The sequence below is a fragment of the Ambystoma mexicanum genome, chromosome 11, assembly GCF_040938575.1.
Source record: "Ambystoma mexicanum isolate Mex_15411 chromosome 11, UKY_AmexF1_1, whole genome shotgun sequence".
NCBI lineage: Eukaryota > Metazoa > Chordata > Amphibia > Caudata > Ambystomatidae > Ambystoma > Ambystoma mexicanum.
The window spans coordinates 2,930,083-2,955,020 of NC_090934.1; the positions used below are offsets into that span (position 1 = coordinate 2,930,083).

The following is a 24,938-nucleotide window of genomic DNA, read 5'->3' on the forward strand; positions in this document are numbered from 1 at the left end:
GGTCCATGGTACAAGGACAAGAATAGACTACCTGTTCACGGGGCACCAGTTTATGAGCAGGACAGGTGCCTGTGAGATCCGCCCGGTCAGCTGGTCAGACCACGACTTGGTCTGGTCGAACATTAGCATATCGGGCCTAAAACCCAGGGAATCCCTTTGGAGATGTAGCGACTTTCTCCTCAGAGACATGCTCTTTAAAGAAGAAATGGTTTTGGCGATCAGGGAATACTTTGAGCATAATGACACTGGTGAGGTTGACCGGGGGATAGTATGGGAGGCGGCGAAGGCAACTTGGAGGGGCAGGTTGATTAATGAAGGGGCTTCCAAAAAAAGGGAAAGGTACCTCCTAGCCCACCAGCTGAGGTCGGAGAACCTCTCACTGGAGAAGTCTGAAGGGAAAGGAGAGACGGAGTGGGAGAGGGACCTAGGCTCTGCAAGGGGTAAGAGACAAGACCTGAGGGAACTAGAGATGGGTAAAATTGTAGCTGGACTCCAACATTTACGTCAAAGATATTACGAGAAAGGCGACAAAGCTGATGCTATGCTGGCAGCCAAACTCCGGGTTCAGAGGGCTGACAGATGGGTGGCAAGAATAGTAAGTGGTGAAGAGGGGGAAAGATCAGACCCTGAGGGTATAGCTGAGAAGTTTGCTGGCTTCTATGAAACCCTATACGGGAAAGAGGGGGGTGCAGAGAAGGAGAGCCTTGACACATACCTCAAAGGGGTCACCCTCCCCACCCTTGGACTCTCGGAAGCAGCCGCCCTGGACGCCCCGATAACAGAGGAGGAGGTACTCAAGGCAATATCAGGTCTTAAACTGGGAAGGGCCCCGGGAGAAGATGGTTACACAGCAGGCTTTTACAAGGCCTTCTCAGGCCAGCTGGCATGGTTTTTGCAGGCCTTTTCTCCAACATTATGTCCACAGGGAGGGTACCCCTATCCTTTGGTAAAGCCCTAATCACAGTGATCCCTAAGGAGGGGAAGGATCCAGCAGATTGTTGTTCCTATAGACCAATCTCACTCCTGAACGTGGATGCAAAACCATTCACGAGGATCATTGCCACAACGTTAGATGGCCATATGCCGGGGCTGATTCACTCTGACCAGGTGGGCTTCATACAGGGGAGACAGGGGGCGGACACCCTTCGTAAGACTCTGCATGTCATGAGGGAGGCGGCACCGAAGGGAGATAACCCGGTCCTGGTGGCCACCGACGCCGAAAAGGGGTTTGAACTTGTAGACTGGGGGTTCCTACATGGGGTTCTCGAGAAGTTGGGCTTCGGACCGGGGATCAGGCAAGCCATCAAGGCCCTATATGTAGCCCCATCTGCTAGAGTCACGGTCAATGGACGCCTGTCACGCACCTTTAACCTCCAAAGAGGGACGAGGCAGGGATGTCCTCTCTACCCCCTCCTATTTGCCATGACTATGGAGATACTGGCAGAATACCTCAGAGGCTCCCCGATGGTACGGGGTATAGACATAGGAGACCGAACCTTCAAACTCGGTTTATACGCAGACGACATTCTGCTACACCTAAAGGACCCCACCGGGTTGGTTCCTGCCACCCTGCAGGTTATTGCTCAGTTTGGCCTCTTCTCAGGCTTCAGGGTAAATATAGGCAAGTCCGTGATCTTCCCCTTCGCCCCAGATACGGAAAGGAATCTAGCCGAGCTGACTCCCTTGGGCCTCCAAATTCGCGCTGAGGGTATAAAATACCTGGGGATAAATATAGTTAGACCTAAAGAGGACTTGAGCCAGGCAAACTACCCCCCTCTCTTCGACAGACTGTTCAGGGACATGGAGGGCTTGCCAAAGGGGCACATTTCATGGATGGGAAGGATACATGCTTAAAGATGAACCTCCTCCCCAGGGTGCTATAGGTTTTCCAGATGCTCCCTCCTGGGGCCCCGGAGCTCTACCTCATAGAAGCCAAAAAGCGTATAACCCAATTCATTTGGCAGGGTCAGAGACCCAGAATAGGATATGAGACCTTCACTCTCCCCAAGGAAAGAAGGGGAGTATCTCTCACAGACCTGTGAACATACCATAGAGCAGCCCAACTCAGGGCACTGGCCCCTCACCTCATGGAGGACCCCAACAAACAATGGGTTTACCTCGAAAATGCCTACCTCCACCCAGTCACGGTGGGAGAATGGTTATGGTCCCACTGAAGAAATTACCCAAGAGAATAAGGGATCACCCCATACTTGGAACTATGTGGAAAGCACTGGCAGGGAAGGGGACTAGAGAACAGGTGACCACTTGGCCCTCCCCACTGAGCCACATCTGGTCCACCCCAGTACTAGAAGAAATCCCTGTCCATGAACATTATCAGTCCTGGTTTGACGCAGGACTCTGTAGAGTCGGTCAGTTGGTAAGGGAGGACACCTTTATAACCATTCAAGAACTAGAGGAGGCCCTGGCAATTGGTAAACTCTCCCCGCTCCTATATTTGAGACTCAAGGGGGTCCTAATGAAACCAAAACTGAAGTCAGGTATCCAAAGAAAGCTTACCCCGGTTGAAAAAATCTTAGACTCCCACTTAGATATGAAAGGCCTCATCTCCCTCCTTTATGGAGCCCTCATGATCCCCGAGAGGGTTCAACCAAAAGCCTTAGAAGTAAGTGGGCGAAGGACCTGGGCCGTGGAATAGATGATGGCTTATGGGGACGAATCTGTAGCAGGGCATTCAAGACATCTATCTCCTGCCAATATAAGACACACACTATTAAGCTCCTTCATAGATGGCAGTATGCCACGATCACTCTATCCAAGATGTTCCCAGAGGTTGTCCCGATGTACTGGCACGGATGTGGGGAGAAAGCCAACTATTGGCACATGTGGTGGTCATGTAAGAAAGTGCAAGCATACTGGTCGGAGGTTCTGAGCTGGTTGAAGGAGGCGGGAGAGGGGGGTCTACCTACAGGACCCTGTCCTATTAATGTTTGGTCTACATCTAAGGGAGGAACGTTGGGAAAAACTCCCGGACCCAACACACTCGCTACTTTTGGCAGCTCGGGCTAGAACGTGGAAAAGGGCCTCCCTACCCTCGAGAAGAGAGTGGCTTGCAGTGGCCAAGGACATTTATTTCATGGAAAGACTCACGGAGGCGACCCAGGGCTTGAGTGCCCAGATAGAGATGGCCACACTGAGGACTCACCGGGAGGATCACATGGGCTCTCGACCTGGCCTGTCCGGCCCGAAACAGGCCAAAGTACATGACATTTTGCTACAGAATCGGAGGAGTTTGTTCCTCACCGACGGCCTTAAGCCCGGTTGGAGCTGCCCAAGGACAGTACATGGAGACGAGCGGTTCCGGTCCCCCGAGACCAAGGTTCAGGGGGAGGGTGGGTGTATACCTCAGCGAATGATGATTTGTTCTTTTTTGAAATTGTGCTGGGCACCTGCCCAAAAGTTCACATACTATACAAGTTCTCTGTTGCCTTTTATAAACCAATACAAATTGATGAAGGACAGATTGCAGGTTGTAAAGTGGAATGCAATGTCTGGTGTTTATAGTTGGCATGGGCTACAAAAGACTCTGGTGAACGGTACAGGTGTTCGGCATGAGTTTCCACGTGGTATAGTTGGCAGTGGCAACTAAATGTTGAATATCATATTCCCACGAACAAAACATGTCCAAGCACAGAATTCTCAGGAATAGTAACAGTGACTTCCCTCAATGGGAAAGGCAATGGCCCAAATCTCGAGTGTTGTACTGCGCGGCGGCCGTCAACATGACAATACTTATGAAATGGTCTTCCGAAAAGTGCCTGGTCCGTGTGACTGCACATACCGCGTCATGGAATGTGTGCGCATGTGCTCGAAGGCTGGTGATTGTTTATTAGCAAATACATGTGTCATGATGAATGGGCCTGTGTCACCCGATGGTTAATCAGGACTTATCTAGTCATAGTCAATCATTGCGGCCATAATCAACCTTGGAGGGCCTGGTAATTCCTCATTCAAGGAACCCGGACCCGGTACATCCCCATTCCCATTCGAGCCCCCATAGGGCTCAATGGGAATGGAGAGAATGCTAACAACGGGCCCATTAGGGCCCGTTGTTAGCATCCTGGTCTGCTCGCGGGACCCACTAAGGACGCCTGGTAAAGCCAGGCGTCCTTAGCGGGTTCCCGCGAGCAGACCTCGTAATGGGGCGGTAAGGGGTTGACGGCTCTCGCACCTTTTCCGGTGCCGTTAACCCCTTACCACCTTCCTCGTAATGAGGCCCTATATCTAGCATAGTCAAACAATGCCGCCCTAATCGGAATAGCAATAGAATGTGAGGATCATCCCGGGGTGTGCCGGGGATGCCTATGTGAGCGAAGTGGCTCCCGCATACCGTTGTCTGCAACGTGTCCGAGTGCCGTGGGAATTGTCACTGTTAAAATCTGAATTGTCAATATTGGCCTAGCTAGCAAACCTCTTCTAGGCATGCTCATAATTGAAGCAGCGTATGTAAGTGCGCATAAGCTTGGTTAGCAACCTGAACAAATTGGTTAATGTGGGCAATAAATGTTGATGACTGGTGCCGTGAGAGCGATGGGGTATGGGTTCACAGAAGTTGGTGGGTTAAGTAAATAAAATGCGCACAGAGATTAGCTAATTAGTGTTGATGTGGTTATAATGGGTGCTTCTTCTTCACACTTCTATATAAACTCTACAGTTACCAAAGTTCACATAATCAGTTGATCAGCTTGATCTATGCTAAATAACAGGGCATTCCGTAAAAGGATGACTACAATGAGTTAACATACAGCTGACATATTACATGGAGTTAACATACAGCTGACATAATTATTTTAAAAATAACTTTCATACGGATGGTTCCACGACAAGTCATATAGAACAAGAGCATCTGGGCATGGATTTGGCATACAGCATGTGTCATTATACTATGATCATATCATAAATCATGTAGTGTAAGAACATGGTTGTACAAAATTGGCATACAGCACTCCTGATAGTGTTGCTTTGGTCATGCAACTGGTTCTACCTTGGGTCGTATAAGTAACGCAGAGCAGAGCAGTATGAGCCACATGATTAAATATACACTAAAATTATTCATTTAGAGAAACACATTAATTTCATTTTCAGTATTCAAACCTTTTGGTACCTCTACATTTCCATATAAGCCTGGATTCCATCTGGCGCAGAATGAGTGTGTGATCGCCCTCACGTTTATTGGTGGTGCCTTTCTGTAATCCTATAAACTTGATATCTCTCTTATCAAGTAATTGGTGCTCTTTCTGCCAGGGTTGTGCAAGTGGTAGTCTGGGAACCTGGCTTTTAAGATTGGCCAGTTGTTCTCTAATGCAGATTCTCTGTGATAACGTTCTTGATAACAATCTCCCCTCCATGTTCTGGGGTGAATGTGTCACAGTTGTTATGTGCATGTTGCCACATATTACAGGTGCCACAGCGGTAGAAGCCAGGTGATGGTGACAACCAATTGGCAGCGTTCCCTGATGGATATGAGTCACTGCTCAGGAACGAGGGGAAAAGCAGATTTCTAATAGTAGGCTCCCTCATGTAAACAAATTTGGGTTTGCGTGAAATGTGTTGTTTGATATCTTTATCCATGTGCCAGGGAGATTTCTCAAAGTGCTAATTTCCCTTACCTTTTGAGACCACCAGCAACTTTGCTGGATTACTAGGATAAAAAAAAAAATTTTAGTTTTTTTTTTTTAACCTGGGAAGAGTGTTGAGCCTTTTTTCCCACTCTTCCATGTATTTTGATGTGTGTTTTCTTTTGTGTTCTTTGGTTATGGAGTTTTTAAACAACTCCAGAGGCATCATCTTTTTCTTATGTGTCACACAGCACCTTTAGTGCAGTGGCACAGGAGTGTCTTTTAATCTCCACAAGGTTTAAATACCTTCTCTGGGACTCACCACTCTCTCCCAGAGCATGTAAAGTTAAATTGACTTTACTAGTCTTTTTAAATTTACAGACCCAGCCCAAACTATCTTCTTATAGCGTGCTGGAGGGGTTGCCTAGCATCCCCTGAGTCTGAACACTCATGTAACAGTCAGATATTACCCTTTCCTACTTGAAATGGCTGGTGTCTGTGGTTTTAAACAAACTACCATGCCGTTTATTTTAGGAAAGGTCCTTCTAGTGTCCAACTCTGCACGCCAAACCAGGTTTGGTCCCTTTGTTTGTTGGCCTTTGGCTGAAGCCCTCCTCTGGCACCTGAGTATCTGGGGTGGACAGGATGTGAGGGAGGTGCCCGAAACTCCCTGTGCTTAGTCTCCTAGGAGACCTGAATGCACTCTGGCGTTATTGGCCGGCTTGCTGTCCGGCACGGACAGCCATCCTTCTGTGTGAGTGACAGCCTGGCTGGAATGAATGAGGGAAAACTGTTTAAAAGCAGGCTTCTGGGACTTTTAAAGAAGAGTCGACCACTGCAACGAAAGAACCGAAGACGAGCTGAAGGAAGACGACTGCTGCAACTCCTGGTCCACTGGTGAAGCCCTGCTGCAGGTCCGAATTACCTGAAACTCCTTCGACAGAGAAGCCCTTCAAGGTTAACTTCTTCCCTTGAGTTTCGTGGGAACAACCAACTCGTAAGCCGCCTGGACACCGTCCCCATATTGGTCGAATTTTCTGCAGAGTGCTTTGGAAAACCGGATATCCAGTGGGAAGGATACCCGTTTGTGGTCTTTTAGGCACTAGCACCTTAAACCAAATATTTGCCAAGCTTGTGGCCACTTCCCTGGGCAGTGCAGAAACCTTGCGACGTCCTCCTACTTTTCCCCACGACTGAAGCTCAGGAGCAGCGAGATCTGCAGGAACTGCCAGGAACAACTGCCTCAGCTACAGCTCTTCTTCACTTTAAAGGTACTGTGTAAATGCGGTCATGAAATCGTTTCGGCCGCAGTGAAACTTTCCCGACTTTGAAGGCTTGTCCTTCCATAAACCAACATCTAACTTTTCGTCTGACCATATTCTTCTAAGATCCATGACAAAGACTTAACTGTTTACTACCAGAACTGTGCTATCCTATACAAGACTCTGAACGATTGACTTTGGCCCAGGCCTATTGAATTGAATTGTTGGTTGTAGTGAACTGAAACCCTTTGCCCTGCCAATGAAAGTATTTGTGCCTTGATTTCTTTTAAATCTTTTCTTTTTACCCCTTTTTAAAGTAACTGAAGTGCCATTTTGCTCCCACTTCAGGGGAGCTGAACTTGTTCAGTAACTTATTGGTTGTGTATTTGTAGTATATTAGTGTGTGATATTGAGCTGCTCTTGCTAGTGTAATGTTTTCCAAATGACTGTGTAAATAAATGTATATTCTTTTACCAAGAAACCTTGAGTAAATGGTTATTTGAATCCCTGTGATTGTTGGCCTTTTGTGTAACCCCTGGTACTGCTCACTTTACTCTTGCGATAAGCCTAACTGCTCAGCCACTGCTACCACAATACTGTGTAGTACAGGCTTGTACCACAGGTGAAATTGTACTGACACTTGTAGTCCTAATTGCATGTAGTGGTCCCAAAGGATACTGCATGTGATTCTGCCTAACACCATGCACTTATGTTATATAGTCTTTGCGCATCAGTCGAGTACTGGGTATTGATATTGGTGGTTGCTTTGTTTTCGGATGGTTACTCAGTTTAGGTTGTAATACCTCTGTCCTCGCGCGTTGATTCTTCTCAAGACTCTGGCTAATTGTGGGTGCTGGGTATCCTCTGGCTTTGAATCTCGTGGACAAAAGTTCACATTCAGCTTGAAAACCTGTTTTATGGCTGCAATTTCTTCGATCCCGATGAAGTTCCCCTGCAGGAATGTTATTAACAGTAGTTCTGCAGTGACAGCTGGAAGCATGGAGAGTGGAGTTTACCTCCGTTGGTTTCTGAATGTTTTTGTCTCAATTGCATCATTCCCTATATATATATGTGTGCATATCAAGAAAATCTTGCAGTATCACTGCAATGCTCCGTAAGGCGTAAACCAAAGCTGTTACCTTTGAGATGCTTCAGATATCTGTCAAAGGATGCAGTTGGTCCATCCCAGAGGAGCAGGATGTCATCTTAGTGTATCTCTTCCGCAGGATCACATGCTCAACAAAATCATTGGTGCTCATTACGAGTCCGGCTGCTGCTGGACCCGTTAACAGTTACCGGCGCCTGGCTTGCCGGTAACACCGGGGTATTACAACCCAGCTTCCGGTAAGTCAGGCGCCGGTAACTGTGTTGTTCCCCATTCCCATAGAGCCCCATAGAACTCTATGGGAGTGGGGACCACTGAAACACCGGCACCGTTAATAACGGTGCCGGTGTTTCAGTGACAGTCTGCGGTCGGGTGCCGGTCTCCCTGCCAGGGTAGACCTGGCGGGTGGAACGGCAACCCACCCGCATATTCATAGTTTGCTGGTCCGGAAACAACAATGCCAGTAAGCTTACCAGCACCGTTGTTTCCGGACCGGCAAACTCAGAATGAGGGCCACTGTCATTAAGAGCATGCATGTCCTCATATTCGGCCATAAAGAGATTGGCCAAAGACGGGGCGTATTTAATGGCCCCTATTGCAACACCCTTCACTTGTGTATAATATTTATCATTAAGCAAAAAGACATTGGGGCTCATTACAAGTTTGGCGGTAGCCTTGCCAGTAAAACTGGCAGGCTACCGCCAAACTTGCAATTTTTACCGGCACCCGCGAATGGGCAATTACCGGGTCATACTGAATAAACAATGACATCAAGCACACCGTATTTTACATACATTATTAAACAAAATAGTTCATACTAATTGGACAGAGTGTCCACTCTTGACCCCAGACCACTCTTGTCCCCCCACCGACCCTCCATCCCTCCACTCTTAAAGCAACGCCAACCCATCCTCCTGCCGCTCTTGAACACCCACCCAAAAGCCACCCCCCTCCGCTCCTTGAACACCCATCACTCCCCTACGCTCCTTGAAACCCCACCCACCCCCTTCCACCCCCTCTGCTCTTGAACCCCCACCCACCCCCCTTCTGCTCCTTGATCCCCCACTCACCCTCCGCTCTTGACAACCCCACCCACCTCCCCTCAGCTTTTGACCACCCTCCCCCCGCTCTTGACCCACCCACCCTCCCCCCGCTCTTGACACCCCCAACACCCACCCAACCTCCCTCCGGCATTTTGACCCCCAACCTGCCCACTCTCCCTCCACTCTTGACCCCCTAACCCTCCCTCCGCTCTTGAACTCCCCACCCACCCATACACCCACCCTCCACTCTTGAACCCCCCCACCCCCCCTCTGCTCTTGATCCACCCACCCCCCCTCCGCTCTTGAACCCCACACCCACCCCCCTTCCGCTCTTGAACCGCCTGTTAGGCAGAATTATATGCAGTACCCATTCGGAACACCACACACATTTAAAACTACAAGTGACAGTACAATTTCACCTTTGGTACAAGCTTGTACTACACAGTCAAGTGCTAGCGATGGCTGAGCGGCCAGACTTATCTCAAGAGCAAGTGATCAGTATAAATAGTTAAACAAAGGACAGCAATTACTATAATTCAAACAAACACTGACTCAAGGTTTCTGAGTAAAAGAATATACATTTATTTACACATCAGTTATAAAAAATCTCACTAAAGTGAAGCAGTTGAAAAATCACGTTACTAATACACCACACCACTCCCAATAGATTCTGGACAAGTTAAGCTCAAGTGTGAGCAAATGGCACTCCAGCAATTTAAAAAGGGAGGGAAAAACAAAGTTAGGCTAAAATTGAGCAGCACCAACAGGTAAGTAAGCAGGGCAATCTAGAAAGAGGAACTACAGTGATGGAATCAAATCAAAAAGGCTTAGGGCCAAAGTCAATAGGACAAAAGTCTTTTGCTCAAGATCACACAGCTCAGGGTAGTTCGCGGTTAAGTCTTTGCCAAGAGTTCCGGACGAAGTAAGTTGGCAGAAAAGCTAGTTTAAAGAGAAGAGAAGGACAAGCCCTTGGATTGGCGAAAGGTTTCACACACCTTCACAGCGGCAGAAAGAAACGATTTGCACAACTGTGATTTGCACAGTACCTTTAAATGGAGAAGAAGCTGTAGCTGAGGCAGACGTTCCTGGAAGGTCCTGCAGGCTCACGGTTCCTGAAGTGACAGTCAGACTGACATGAAGTAGGAAGACTGGAGGGTCCTGCACTGCCCAGGGAATAAACCAGCAGCAGAGCAAAGCAATGAATAAAAGGTGCACTTCTTAAAACCCCTGAAGGGTCCAACCTTCCTGGCTATCCGGCCCACTGTAGCTCTGTACAGCAAATTTTACCAGAGGAGGGAGTCCTGTCTTGTGGTTTGGGCGAACTGGTTGGTCCCACCAGCTCAGGAGAAGGAGATTCCTGGAGGATCTTCTCTGTCGTTGGCGTCTGAAGATTCAGACCTGCAGCAGGGCTTTACTGGGCGGTTCAGTCATTGTAGGGGTCCTCTTCTGTCAGCTCCTCATCGGTTCTTTCGTTCCAGTGGCGACTCTGCCTTTCCAATCCCAGAGACCTGCTTTTTATGCAGTTTTCCCCCATTCACACAGCCTGGCTGTCAATCACACAGCAGGGTGGCTGTCCTGGCAGGACAGACCCCTAGCCAATCAAACAGGAGTGCAACTTGGGTTACCAAGGGAACCCATGGCAGGGATCCTAAAACCCCTCTCACATCCTGCCTACCCAGACTTTCAGGCGCCTTAAGGAGGGCTTCTGTGTAGAAGCCCGCAAAAGGACGGCGAGCAAAGGGACCAAACCTGGTTTGGCACACAGTAAAACACGAGAAAGGTATTTTCAAAAAGAGATGGTGACTAAACCCAGCCGAAACCGTATAAAAACGTGTATGGTCTAGCGGGTTTAAGTTTGAGGCTACCAAGATAGCCTAAAACAATACCAAGGTTATTTAAGATAACCGCGGTAGAAACATTAGGCTAGTTACCACTGCCACCAGCCAAGTCTTGATGAAATGGGAGCGAAACAGGGCTCCAAGAGAAACAGACAAAAAGGGATAAGTATTAACCCTTTCCAGTACTCCATGTAAGATGGTTTGTACTGGGTCTGTGGATTTAAAGAGACTAATAAAGTCAATGGCAACTTTACATGTTCTGGGAGACAGTAGTCAGAATGGAGTCTGAGTTGGAAAGTCTAAAAGACAGCCCTGTGTCACTGCACTGAAGGTGCTGTGTAACACATAGTAAAAAGATGATGCCTGTGGAGTAGGTGAGGCTCCACAGTCTATGAACACACAAAAATGTAAAACACACACAGCAAAACACATGTAAGAGTGGGGAAAAAGGCTCTCAGTCTTACCAGGTGAAAAAACTAAATCCTAGAAATCCAGCAAAGCTGCTGAGGGACTCGGTACGTAAGGTAAATTAGCCATTCTGTAGAATTCTCCCTAACAGCGCCACCCACTCCCCTCTGCTCTTGAACACCCACCTGCCCTCTGCTCTTGAATGCCCACCCACCCCTGCTCTTGAACCCCCACACACCCACCCCCACTCTGCTCTTGACCCCCAACCACCCTGCTTCCACTCTTGACTCCCACCGACCCCCACTCTCTCCACTCTTGATACCCTCCCTCTGCTCTTGAACCCCCACCCCCCTCTGCTCTTGAACCCTGACCCACCCTCTTTCCCTCTGCTCTTGAACCCCCACCCGCCCTCCCTCCTTCTGCTCTTGAACCCCTCTTGCAGTAAGAAAAACTCCTCAAGCATATACCAGATTCTCTCCGTTTGAATTACTCTACTGTAGGGAGCCCCGAGATGTATTAGATATTCTCATAGAAACCTGGGAAGAAAGAGAAGAAGCACCAATACCTCTGCCCCTGGCCGCCACCTAAGAGATCATGTGACCCTAGTTAGAACCTTGGTACAAACAAAAAGCCTAGACCGAACAAAAACAAGTCTATGATAAAAAGGTGAATCTCCTCTCTATCTCCATGGGTCAGAAAATGTTGGTCCTCTTACCCACCTCTGAGAATAAACTATTCTCAGTGGCACGGACCTTATGAGATAATGGAACGCACAGGTGCATGAACTATAGAGTAGCTCAACCAGACAATAGACCCATCTCTATCATATTATCCTGCTAAAGGAATGGAAAGGAAATCCATTATAATCAGAACCCCAAAGGGAAAGGTAGTCTATCTAAAACCCTATCGACTCCCAGAATCTAGGAAAAAGATAGTAAATGAAGAAGTGGAAGGCCAACATTATAGAGCCCTCTTCTAGTCTCTGGCCCTCCCCGATCGTTTTGGTAACCAAACCCAACCACTCCTGGTGGTTTTTTATTGACTTCCGACAGGTTAACACCATTTCTGCTTTTAACGCCTGCCCCATGCCATGGATCGACTATTTAATCAATAAACTGGGTAGTGCAGTATTCCTATCTACCTGAGACTTGACAAAACCAGCCATGAATGGCTGACATGTTGGCCATTAATTAGACTTCAGTGACCACACACCACCACATTGTGTTAATCCTGGCTGTGGGCTAATGGGTCACACCTTTTTTAATGTGTGTGCCATGTGATGTGGGAATGGTCAGTGTGTCTCTTGGTTCTTGATTTCTGTGTTAACCCTTTCCATGATATTAAGGGCACCTTACTATATTCATTGAACTTGGTGACCATATGAAATCCTGAACCTCTACTGAAATGTCTTAAACTGAAAAGTGCCTTTTTGGTTTGTCACATGTTCTATTTAAAACATGGAATATGTATTTATCTCTTATGGAACACTAATCCTGTTTTTCCTTTTCTTTCAAACAGGGCAAGAAAGCAGGAAGCATGGGAAAACAGTGAAATGGGTTTAAAAATTTTTGTTTATAAAAAAAGTTTCCTCTGATAGCTGTTTCTTGGAAATGTTTTCTTGGTCACAACAGTCACTACCAGCCTCGAGTCTCTTACTGTGGAAAAAATATTTCACCGACTGAAGACATTTCACAGCAAAATAAAGTTGCAATATTAATGATTTTGGAGGAAACCTCTAGTTCCTAGGTCCAGTCAGTACCACTCAATTGAGAGGTCATCTGTGTCCACTGCACCGATTAGAGGCTAATAGGAATGGCTGCCACCTTAAAGTAGAGGCTGGGCATGTCCATGCATTGCACCACATTCAGTAAGAAAAAGGTGCTCAACACCAGCTTTGGACTTGATGCTTCAGAATCAATGGCGCCCCTGCTGTGGTGCTGATGATCCAGTGGCAGCTGCTAGGATTAAAACCCAAAAGCACGAAAACCACAAGTCTACAAACTGCTCTGGACATGGAAAAGTTGCAAGCACAAGCTTTTTTTTTTCCAGACGTGTCTGTTCTGGCTGAGGATTGAGGTTCTGTATTGACATTCATGTGTATAAAAATGCACCTGACTTGGTGAGACCAACCAAGAGATTAAGATCATTATGTAAATATTTTGAATTGGACAAGGCGCTCCTTACACAGAAATTGCTATTTAAAAATTAACACCTTGACAATGGAGTTTCCCTTTGAATTTTCTGAATGTGAAACAACTTTCAATGAAACTGGTTATTTTTGGCAACAACAGAGATTTCTCACCGATGAGAAAGAACATAAATGTTTTGAAAGCTCCAAGGCTTTTACTGAAACAAATCATCTATTGATGAATCAGAGAAAACACACTGGGGTGAAGCCATATACATGTTCTGAATGTAATAAGTCTTTCAAGCGAAAGAGTGAACTATTGAGTCATCGGAGAACTCACACTGGGGGGAAACCATATGCATGTTCTGAATGTGATACGGCTTTCAAGCAAAGGGGTGATCTATTGAGGCATCAGAGAATTCACACTGGGGAGAAACCATACACATGTTCTGAATGTAATAAGTCTTTCAAGCGAAAGAGTGAACTATTGAGTCATCGGAGAACTCACACTGGGGAGAAACCATATGCATGTTCTGAATGTGATACGGCTTTCAAGCAAAGGGGTGATCTATTGAGGCATCAGAGAATTCACACTGGGGAGAAACCATACACATGTTCTGAATGTAATAAGTCTTTCAAGCGAAAGACTGAACTATTGAGTCATCAGAGAATTCACACTGGGGTGAAACCATATACATGTTCTGAATGTGAGAAGGCTTTCAAGCATAGGTGTGCTCTATTGAGGCATCTGAGAATTCACACTGGGGAGAAGCCATACACATGTTCCGAATGTAATAAGGCTTTCAAGCAAAGGCATGATCTATTGATTCATCAGAGAAATCACACTGGGGAGAAACCATATACATGTTCTGAATGTAATAAGTCTTTCAAACAAAAGAGTGAACTATTGAGTCATCAGGGAACTCACACTGGGGTGAAACCATATACGTGTTCTGAATGTAATAAGTCTTTCAAGCGAAAGAGTGAACTATTGAGTCATCAGAGAATTCACACTGGGGTGAAACCATATACATGTTCTGAATGTGAGAAGGCTTTCAAGCATAGGTGTGCTCTATTGAGGCATCTGAGAATTCACACTGGGGAGAAGCCATACACATGTTCTGAATGTAATAAGGCTTTCAAGCAAAGGCATGATCTATTGATTCATCAGAGAAATCACACTGGGGAGAAACCATATACATGTTCTGAATGTAATAAGGCTTTCAAGCAAAGGGCTCATCTAATGATTCATCAGAGAATTCACACTGGGGAGAAACCATACACATGTTCTGAATGTAATAAATCTTTTAAGCAAAACACTGACCTATTGTGTCATCAGAGAATTCACACTGGCGAGAAACCATACACATGTTCTGAATGTAATAAGTCTTTCAAGCGAAAGTTTGAACTATTGCGTCATCAGAGAATTCACACTGGGGAGAAACCATACACATGTTCTGAATGTAATAAGGCTTTCAAGCAAAGGCATTATCTAATGATTCATCAGAGAATTCACACTGGGGTGAAACCATATACATGTTCTGAATGTAATAAGTCTTTTAGGCGAAAGATTGAACTATTGCGTCATCAGAGAATTCACACTGGTGGGAAACCATATGCATGTGATAAGGCTTTCAATCAAAATGATTGCTACATTTGAGAAATCACTCTTGAGTCTTTCAATCAAAAAGAGTGAACTATTGATTAATCAGAGATAACACACTGGGGTGAAGCCTTATATATGTCCACAATGTAATAAGGATTTCAAGCAAAATAATCACTTTATGATACATGAGAAACCATAAACATGTTCTGAAAGCAATGGGTCTCATTATGAGTCTGGCGGTCCCGGTAATTGCCCATTCCTGGGTGCCCTGGAAATATTGCTCCCCAATGGCAATGGGGAGGAAGGATGCACCAGCACCGTTGTTACTGGACCGGCAATCTCGTAATGAGGCCCAATGTCTTTCAAGCAATAAGGTAAACTAGGGCTGCACTAGAGAAATCACGCTTACATGTTCTCACTGTGATAACGCTTCAAGCGTAATGAGAAACCTGTGATACATCAGAGAAATACACTATGGGTTTGCAGTGAAGCCTGACCTATTCCTACATCACATAAATTCACACAGGGGGAGCCATATAAATGTTTTAAATAAAGACTTTCAAGGAAATCTGTGACCTGTGGTGGCATTGGTAATTCATAAAAGGTGTTGAAATGGACTACTCAGATGCCCAAAACATCCACAACTTACAAAGTCTCTTGGACCCTGCTGTTTTTGGAGAGAAAAATTACTAAACTATATTATCAGACAGGCATATTTGATGTATGATTTATGTATACAATTAAAATAAATTGTCTTGATATTTGGATTCATGAATAATTGATAACTCATGAATAAAGAGATTTCTGAAAATGTGTTTTAAGCAGAGCATATTATCTCACTGTAAGATCAAACTTCCAGTTATTACACACAATTCATGACTGATAAAAGACTAAAACACAAGCAAGCCTACATGTGCATAAGTTTCACACTTCAGGTATATACTCGGGGGGGGGGGGGGTTGAATATATTACATTGTGCAAAATACTATTACTATTAAATACTTTTTGACCTGTTACTTGCAACTGGGAAAGTACCGCAATCATTCAGATCGGTACAAGTCAAACCACTACTCAAGGACACAAGAGGAGATGCGGAAGACCTCACCAACTACAGACCGATTTCAAACATGTCCTACCCAGCAAAATTACTAGAAACCTACATCTACAAACTAACACAAGAACACATAGAAAAATGCCAGCTGCTGGACCAGGCGCAAGTTGGCTTTAGACCCAAGAGGGGAACAGGACTAGCACTCCTATCCATTATTTCCGTTTCTGATCTGTCTTTCTTAGTAGTAACCAATCACTGGTCTCTGGGTCATACTGCCCCCAGCCAATGACTACCCTCTCCCTAAGCCCTGCCTCTGGCAGCCATCCTCAGATTTTTACCACACGTTCAAGTGTTGGGAGTCCTTGTGCTGTAGCTCTCGAGCTTTTGCTGCGTTTTCGCGCTTTTTTCAGGAGATTTTTCTAATTTTTCAGTTAAATAGAGCCTCAAGCTCCACCGTTTCTACATCCGATCAACGGGGACCCATTTCAGAGTTTCTACGCCCCTCAAGGGTGAAGATTTCATTGGGCCTCATTACGACCCTGGCGGAGAACCATGGTGCAATTTGCACCATGGTCCATGGCGCAAAGCTGCCAACTCCGCCATGGGGGTTGGCGGACTTACCGCCCCATTCCGACCTTGGCGGGGCGGTAAGTCCCCAATCCCCATTTACCCTTCCCCATTCCCATTTTGGCCCCATAGGGTATAATGGGAGTGGGAAAGGCGTTAATTACGCCACCGTAAATCACGGTGGCGTAATTAACGACAAGTCCCGTAGCGCCATGGATTTTTCCGCCTGCAAAAAGCAGGCGTAAAAATCACCATGGCGCTACGGGAACTCGTAGTCGGGCGGAAAGGTACGCCATGGTTTACGCCGGCGTAAACCCCTTTCCGCCAGGGTCGTAATGAGGGCCATTGAGTTACGCTTTTGGAGGAATCCATAAGTTCCGAGGCCTACCCCGGACATGGCCCAGGAGAAAGGAAGCTCGACGCCCGAGAAGCTGTTCCGGACCTGCCCTGCATGCCAGCTTCAGAATGTGTTCAAGGAGGACGAGCATTCGTTATGCCTCTACTGTCTCCATGCGGACAAGACGCACATGGAGAAGGACTGTGCGTTTTGTGGGAACATGTTGGAGCGGACCATAAAGGATCGCCACCTCCGTCTCGCCAACTGGCTGGAAGGGAAGAGCCCGTCAGGCGAGAAGAAGAAGAAAAAGTCAGAGCATTCTTCTAAGTCCTGTGCGGGCGCCCCGGCGACGGGGGCCCAACAAAAGGCCAAGGACAGCGAGTCCGCGGGCACCGGGAGCGCTGAACCGTCAGGCTCCTTGGCTGCCAGGCAGTGCGCATCCACCCCGGTGCCATCAACCACGAGCCAACACTCTGGCTCGGGTAAGAGGAAGTCTGAGAACCCGGCGAAGCTTCTGGAGAGGCCCCGGTCGATCTCGAAGACTCTGGCGGAGGGGGAGCGAGGCTCAGACCCTCCCCCCAAGGTGAAGGCCCCAGGCATGCAGAAGGTGACGACGGCCTTAATTCACCCTGCTAAGACCTAGCCTGTGGAGGCTACGCCAGTGGAGGCGACCTCAGGATCCAGAGTCTCCCTGCTACCGCGGAGGGAGTCATCTTTCAGGCCCATCGAGAAGACCCCCACAAAGTCCCCGTTGGAAAAAGAGGGGGAGGGGCAGGTGGCCATCGTGGATACAGACACGACCTCTGAAGAAGAGCTCATCGAAGTCATGGAGGAAGCCCAGCCCATCGGGAGGGATCCTGCCTAGGGCGACGACGAGAGCGACGGTGGCGCCGACGAGGTTCCTGAAGAGCCCTTGTGCCCGTCATTGCCGGTGCCGCAGGACACTTCGGCGGCCATTTTGTCAGCAATTCAGTCCTTATGCTTAGAGATAAGGACAAGGTTGCCCTCCCCCCAACGGAGGTACCTGAGCCAGACCCGACGGGGGAACCGGAGCCGGGACCTTCGGAAAGTCCACCGCATTAGAAGAGGAGGACGCATCCTCCACCACCTCTTCCACCTCTGCGGCCTGCTCTGCCTTCCCCCCGGTCAACTACCCACGGCGATGATACGGGCACGGACACGGCTATGACAGGTACAGATGACAACGGAGGCGACGACAGGACGTGTCCTCCGTCGCCCCCTGCTCGGGCGTCTCCGCCCGACGAGATTGGATCCTTCCATGCCATGATTTCCAGGACATCCGAGCTCTTCCAGCTCTGCCCCGAAGAGAAGAAGAAGGAAGGGTTCCTTTACCAACGGTGCGATGCTATAAGGAAGACGGTCCTCGCCGTACCACTTCTTGATGACATCTGGGATGAGGGGCTCTCCCTCCTCAAGAACCCTGCCACGGTTCCTGCAAAGAGGGACCGGTACGAGAAGAAGTACAGGGTCCCCCGACGCTGCCCCCTTATGCCTTCGGGCGCAACCTATCCCAGATTCGGTAATCTCGGTGGCAGCAAAGAAGAAAGCTGGGGGGGCATCGGGTTGGACATCTACTTCCCCGCCGGACGGCGAGGGCAGGAAGCTGGACGCGATGGGACGACAGGTCATCTCATCCGCAACAACGACTATCAAGGCGGCCAACGCCCTGGCTATCGTAGCCCGCTACGACAGGGAGTTGTGGTTCAAAATCGCCCCTCTATTGGACTTCCTTCTGGACGCCATAAGGGCTGAGGCCCTTGAAATCTTAGAGGAAGGTGAGATTGCTTCGGACCATGCCATCGCGGTGGCAACAGACATCGCCGACACCGGTTTCTATCAGTTGGGCAACAGCGTTTGCCTGAGACGACGAGGATGGCTCAAGGCAACGGATTTCCGCCAGGACGTACAAGCCAAAGTTTTGGACATGCCCTTCGACGGGAACAACCTGTTTGGGAAGGCAGTTGATGAGTCCCTTCAGGCTATCAAGACGGACACAGAGACTGCCCGGGCACTGGGAGTGCTCCAACAATGACGGCCATCCTTTCGGAGCTCCTGAGGCAGACAAGGTGCCTCCAAGGGATCCGGCAGTGGCTCCTCGACGTACCGCCAAGCGGCAAGATCTTCGTCTCAGGAGGCCTACAGGGGACGCGGCAAGTCAGGTGGTGCCCGTGGTCGTCGACAGGGAGGTCAGGAGGCAAGGCGGCCTCCAAACAAGATTGAACCGACCGTAGGGTCGGGCCCCCGCCGAAGCACCCCGGTGGGAGGCCGGCTGACGAGGTTCGTCAGTGTGTGGGAGTCCATCTCCACCGACCGTTGGGTGCTGGATGCCCTGGCCCAAGGGCATGCCCTCGAGTTACAGAAGAAGTGCCCTCGCGTTCCACCCGTGGCCAGGAAGGAAAATCACGTCCCTCAACTATTGTTGGAAGTAAGGGCGATGCTCAAGAAAGGTGCCATCGAGCTCATCCCAAAGAGGCTTTGGGGCTCCGGAGTTTACTCAAGGTACTTCATCGTAAAGAAGAAGACGGGAGGATGGCGTCCCATCCTAGACCTGCGACGACTGAACAAGTACATCAAGGCACAGAAGTTCCGGATGGTCACCCTCCAGCATGTGCTGGGACAGCTGGAGGAGGGCGATTTCCTATCGCCGTTGGACCTGGAGGATGCGTACTTCCACATTCCCATTCTAAAAAGACATCAAAAGTTCCTCAGGTTCGTGGTCCAAGGGCGGCACTATCAGTTCAAGGCTCTCCCGTTCGGATTGAAGTCGGCACCCAGGGTGTTCACCAAGTGCCTCACACCGGTGGCGGCACGGCTGCGCCTGCAGGGGATCCATGTCTACCCCTACCTGGATGACAGGCTCATCCGAGCAAGGACAAGGGAGCTCACCGTAGAGCACACTGCGAAGACCGTCCAGCTGCTCACGGACCTGGGGTTCTCCATCAACTTTCCAAAATCCCACCTGGTCCCGTCGCAAGTCGTCCTGTTTCTGGGAGCCAAGCTCGACACAGTGGCGCGGCTGGCCTCGCCGTCGGAGGAAAGGACCAGGACCATCCTGGGCAAAGTGCAGCGTCTGCTGGCCACGGACGTGGCCAGGGTAAGATCTATCAAGTCCCTCCTCGGGATGATGTCCTCCTGCATTTATTTGGTGCGCATTTGCAGACTTCGGATGCGCCCCTTACAAGAGTTCCTCAACGCCCGCTGGATCCAGTCGACGGGCAGCTTCGAGGACAGGATCCCACTCAACGAGACGTTCCGTCAGGCGATCAAGTGGTGGGGCACCCGCTCTCATCTGTCGGCAGGCACGGACTTTCAGACCCCAGCTCACCAGATGACGGTGGCGACGGATGCCTCTCTGGAGGGTTGGGGAGAGCACTCCGGAGATCTTCACGCGAGAGGCCTTTGGCTCCTGGAGGAGAAGCCACTCCACATCAACATCTTGGAGCTCCGCGCAGTGTTCTGGGCCCTCACGTCTTTTCTTCCGTCCCTCAAGGGCAAGGTGGTGAGGATCTTCACCGACAATACCACCACGATGTTCTACATCCGGAAGCAGGTCAGAACCAGATCCCCTGCCCTATCCAAGGAAGCCCAGGATCTGTGGCATTTGGCCGTCGCCCAAGGGATGTTTCTGCTTCTCCAGCTCATCAACCAGCTCAAGAGGTCCCGGTGCAGGATGATCCTTGTCGCACCGGCATGGCCGAGACAGATCTGTTTCCCGGACCTTATGGACTTGTCAGCGTCCACACCAGTCAAGCGGCCGACGGACGCGTATCTTCTCTCCAGAGAAGGAGGCGCCATTCTTCATCACAACCTAGAGTCGCTGAACTTGCAGGCCTGGATCCTGCAGCACTGGAGTTTGGAGGGTACGACATACCCAGCCGACTGCCGAGAGGTTCTTGCAAAGGCCAAGGCGTCCTCAACTCTCAAGTGCTACGGACATAAATGGAAGAGGTTCTCTGTCTGGTGCCGTGCACAGAAGATTAACCCTCTGCGGATTACGGCGCCTCAAGTATTGCCGTACCTACTGTCATTGGCCAAGGCTGGACTAGCTCACGCTTCCATCAAGATATATCTGGCTGCCATCTCATGATACACCAGAACTACAGGACGAGCGTTCTTGTGGTCTCATCGGCTGGTGAAGGAATTTATGAAAGGATTGTTCCGATAGTTCCCGCCGGTGAAGGCCCCTGCCCCGGCGTGGGAGCTAAACGTGGTGCTGACCAGGCTCATGGGGGCCCCATTTGAGCCTATGCATTCGACGCTGTTGAAGTTTCTGTCGTGGAAGAGAGCATTTCTCGTGGTCATCACCTCCGCACGATGAGTGCTAGAGATCCAGGCCCTATCTTGCAAGCCACCCTACTTGACTTTTCACGACACGAGGGTGGTGCTGAGGATGCACCCCTCCTTCATGCCCAAGGTGCCATCGGACTGCCACCTCAACGAACCCTTGGTGTTGCCAGTTTTCTTCCCGTTGCCTTCGTCGCCGGCTGAGAGGACTCTGCACTCGCTGGACGTAGCTAGAGCGCAAGTTCTACGTGGACCGCACGAAGAGTTTTCAGAAGACATCACAGCTGTTTGTAAACTTTGGACCTGTGAATCAAGGGAAGGCTCTCTCGAAGGCTTCATTTCCAGATGGCTCTGCGGCTGCATCATGCACTGTTATCGGTTGGCAAACCGACTGCTGCCCAGCCGTCCGAGAGCCCATTCGACCAGATCGATCGCTGCTACTACGGCGTTCCTGTCTGGTGTGCCCCTCCTCGACATCTGCAGGGCTGCTACGTGGAGGTCGACGCACACCTTCACGAGATTCTACTGCATCGATCGGGATTCCAGGGAGGAGTCCAGGGTGGGCCAAGCAGTGCTGCGCAACCTGTTTGCTTAAGGTGAGCCTGGTGAGGAGGTAAGAGATGCTTAATGTTGAGTTTTTTGTATTGCTTAATGTTGAGCCTGTTGCCACCTCCCGTGGTTGTGCATGTGTGTACTGCTATGTATTCTTATCTTCATGAGCATGTGAATCCATGCCAGACCCCATGCTGGAGAAGGAACAAGTTACTTACCTGTAACTGTTGTTCTCCAGCAACCCTCCCGCCTACCCCTATGCGGCTCTTCACTTTGTCATACTGCCACTTTACGTGCTACCAAATCTGAGGATGGCTGCCAGAGGGGGGGCTTAGGGAGAGGGCAGTCATTGGCTGGGGGAAGTATGACCCAGAGACCAGTGATTGGTTACTGCTAAGAAAGACAGATCAGAAACGAAACTGATACTGATTTTTTCTATACCGAGGATTCCCGGCCTGACGAAAGGGAATATTCATGAGCATGTGGATCCATGCCAGTCCCATGCTGGAGAACAACAGTTACAGGTAAGTAACTTGTTCCTTAGCCCTACTCTGGATAAAATCATTCCTAACAAATAGAACGGAAACTGTCAGGATAAAACCCTTTAAATCTGCTCCATGGGACACCGAATGTGAAGTACCACAAGGATCATCCCTATTCCCACTGTTCTTCAACATCTACCTGGCTCTGCTAATCAAGATTAATGAACACAACCTTATGTGCTACAACTACGCAGACGATACACACATCATCTATAAAATTGAAGATTCACAAGAAGATAACACAACACTGGGAGAATGTCTCAAAGAAATCTATGACTGGATTAACACAAACAGCCTAAAACTCAACGCAGGCAAGACAGAAATCATGATTGTATCTTAAAAAGAACACCTATATCCTATGGGCGACAGAACTAGACGCAGGACCTACACCTTTGAAAATAGTCAAAAACCTGGGAATCCTAATGGACAATGCGCTAACATTAGAACCACAAGTAAATGCAATAATCAAGAAATGTGTTTTCCTCCTACACTCTGTAAAAAGAATCATACCATTCCTGTCTTTCACCCATAAGACACTGACAATCATCGCCCACATCATGTCAAGAATTGACTATGCCAACAGCCTCTACCTCAGAATGCCAGAACACCCAGTGAAGAAATTGCAATGTATCCAAAATGCAGCGGCCAGACTTCTCCTCAAACCATCACAAAGAGACCACATCATCCCAGCACTAAAAATAGTACACTGGCTTCCAGTCAAACAACAAATCACATTCAAAACAATGTGCATAACACACAGAGCAATCCACGGCCAAGGAGCAGAATTCCTACAAATGAAAATAACAATTTACCAACCGACTACAACACTCGTCATGCAACGATATCCAGATTGAACCAAAACCTTATACAAAGAAAAGGCTTGGGGGATCCTCTTTCTCTCACCTAGCAGCAAAACCTAGTACACCCTCCCGAAAGACATCCGAAATGCAAAAGACCACCTAAAATTCAGGAAACTACTCAAAACCTGGCTCTTCGCCACAGAACCAAAATTAATCTGGTACCTCCAAAGCAAAATCCCCTCACCAGGCTAAATCCAAGGGACAGGACCACTGCTAGAGACGAAGAAGGATTAAATAGTAACACTTGACAGGAAAGGGAGCACTTAGAACTCATAGGGAGGGAGCCACTCCCTAGGAACAAAGGGAGACGATGCTGTACAGAGCACTCTTACGACCAGAACAACTGATAACCATAGCAATCTCAAACCTCGGTGGGGGAGGACCTCACCTCCTGTCCCTCCCACAGAGCACTAGACAGACTCAGATATAGGCCGCCGCCACGCGCAGGCCCGCCAAATGAACCGCAGGGGAATTGTCCAACAGATAACAAGACCATAGAAAGAAGCAAAAGACAGATGCCCGAAAGCATGCAATAACCCCACTAACCCAACTGCTAAAACCTCAACTCTTGGCACATGCCTCTCAAACGCTAAACAAACACAACCACTCTCCTGCACCTCAAACCACAAGCACTTCACTGAAACAAAACAAACCACACATAGTATTGCACAACAGCACATGGGGGCCAGCAGATCTGAAAACTGCACCCATGCGCAGCAAACAGCGCTAACCAAACTGAAGCTGTCAACAGAACACCACTAATCTCGCTCTACCTTTATCCCATTACACCCACCAACCAATCCTACCCTCTTAACTCTCAGATCCGCCAGAGCACCAGGGGACCACTCTGGCATTGATAGTGCAAGGTATAAATATCCTATTTTTTTTGTTGCTGGTGTTTGAGGTAAGCGTGTGCCTGCTATTTTGCCGGCTTCTAGGGGTTAATTTTTTCTTGAAGTGCTCTGCGCAGTAGATTCCCCTTGCCTCTCCCGCTTCCTGACCCGACCCTGTTCCCTCCTCCCTTCCGCTCCCCTCCCTTGGTTGGCTAATCGCTGCTCTTAACGCACCCTCCCAGGGCAGACCTCTGCCCGTGCAGCCCCAACGTCTAAGGGCCCCAAGGCAAAGGGCGGCTCCTACAGCAGCAGCTCCAGACAGTGTCTGCAGGAGTCAGCAAGGGAGGCCAGTGGCCAGCTGTCAACCAGCAGCGACCATCAAGGTAGGTGTGGCCAAGGTAGCGAGTAGAGTAATCACTGTGCTCCGGAAGCCCTGCTCTACCTACCATCAGAACATATCACACCAGGCTGTTAATATCAACCAGCTTCACAACTAGTGAGGATTGTGATTATCACTCGAGCCGCAACTAGAGAGGACTGTGACCACTGGCATGTGCCACATTGTTAGGGAGAATTCTCAATATGTGCTAATTTCCCTTACCTATTGAGACCCCTAGCAACTTTGCTGGATTTCTAAGATTTGATTTTTTTACCTGGGAAGAGTGTGAGCCTTTTTTCCCACTCTCCCATGTATTTTGTGTGTGTTTTATTTTTGCGTTCTTTGGTTATGGAGTTTTAAAACAACTCCAGTGGCATCATCTTTTTCTGTGTGTGTCAGAGCTTGCTTCTTCCTGGCGCAGAGGCAGCACAAACGCAGCACAAACACCTCCCTCCCTGTTAGGTTTTAGCACCTGGGAATTGACAACACAGGCCACCTTGACCCTTCTGGGAAAGAAGGTTAGGGTCCGTTGGATGGATAGGTACG

The 24,938-nt window shown here is 48.7% G+C and overlaps 1 protein-coding gene across 2 annotated transcripts in view; it reads left to right on the forward strand.

The window, feature by feature from the left end:
- LOC138502971 (zinc finger protein 271-like) overlaps positions 1-15,777 on the forward strand; it is a 364,755-nt gene extending 348,978 nt beyond the window's left edge. Inside the window, exon 3 of one of the 2 annotated variants that reach the window (XM_069622378.1) lies at positions 13,608-15,777. In XM_069622378.1, coding sequence (XP_069478479.1) covers positions 13,608-15,020 — 1,413 coding nt within the window. In that variant the 3' untranslated portion in view covers positions 15,021-15,777. Of the gene's footprint in view, positions 1-12,750 lie in introns of both variants that reach the window. The other variant, XM_069622377.1, reaches the window with a different exon arrangement.
- Positions 15,778-24,938: the final 9,161 nt, after the last annotated feature.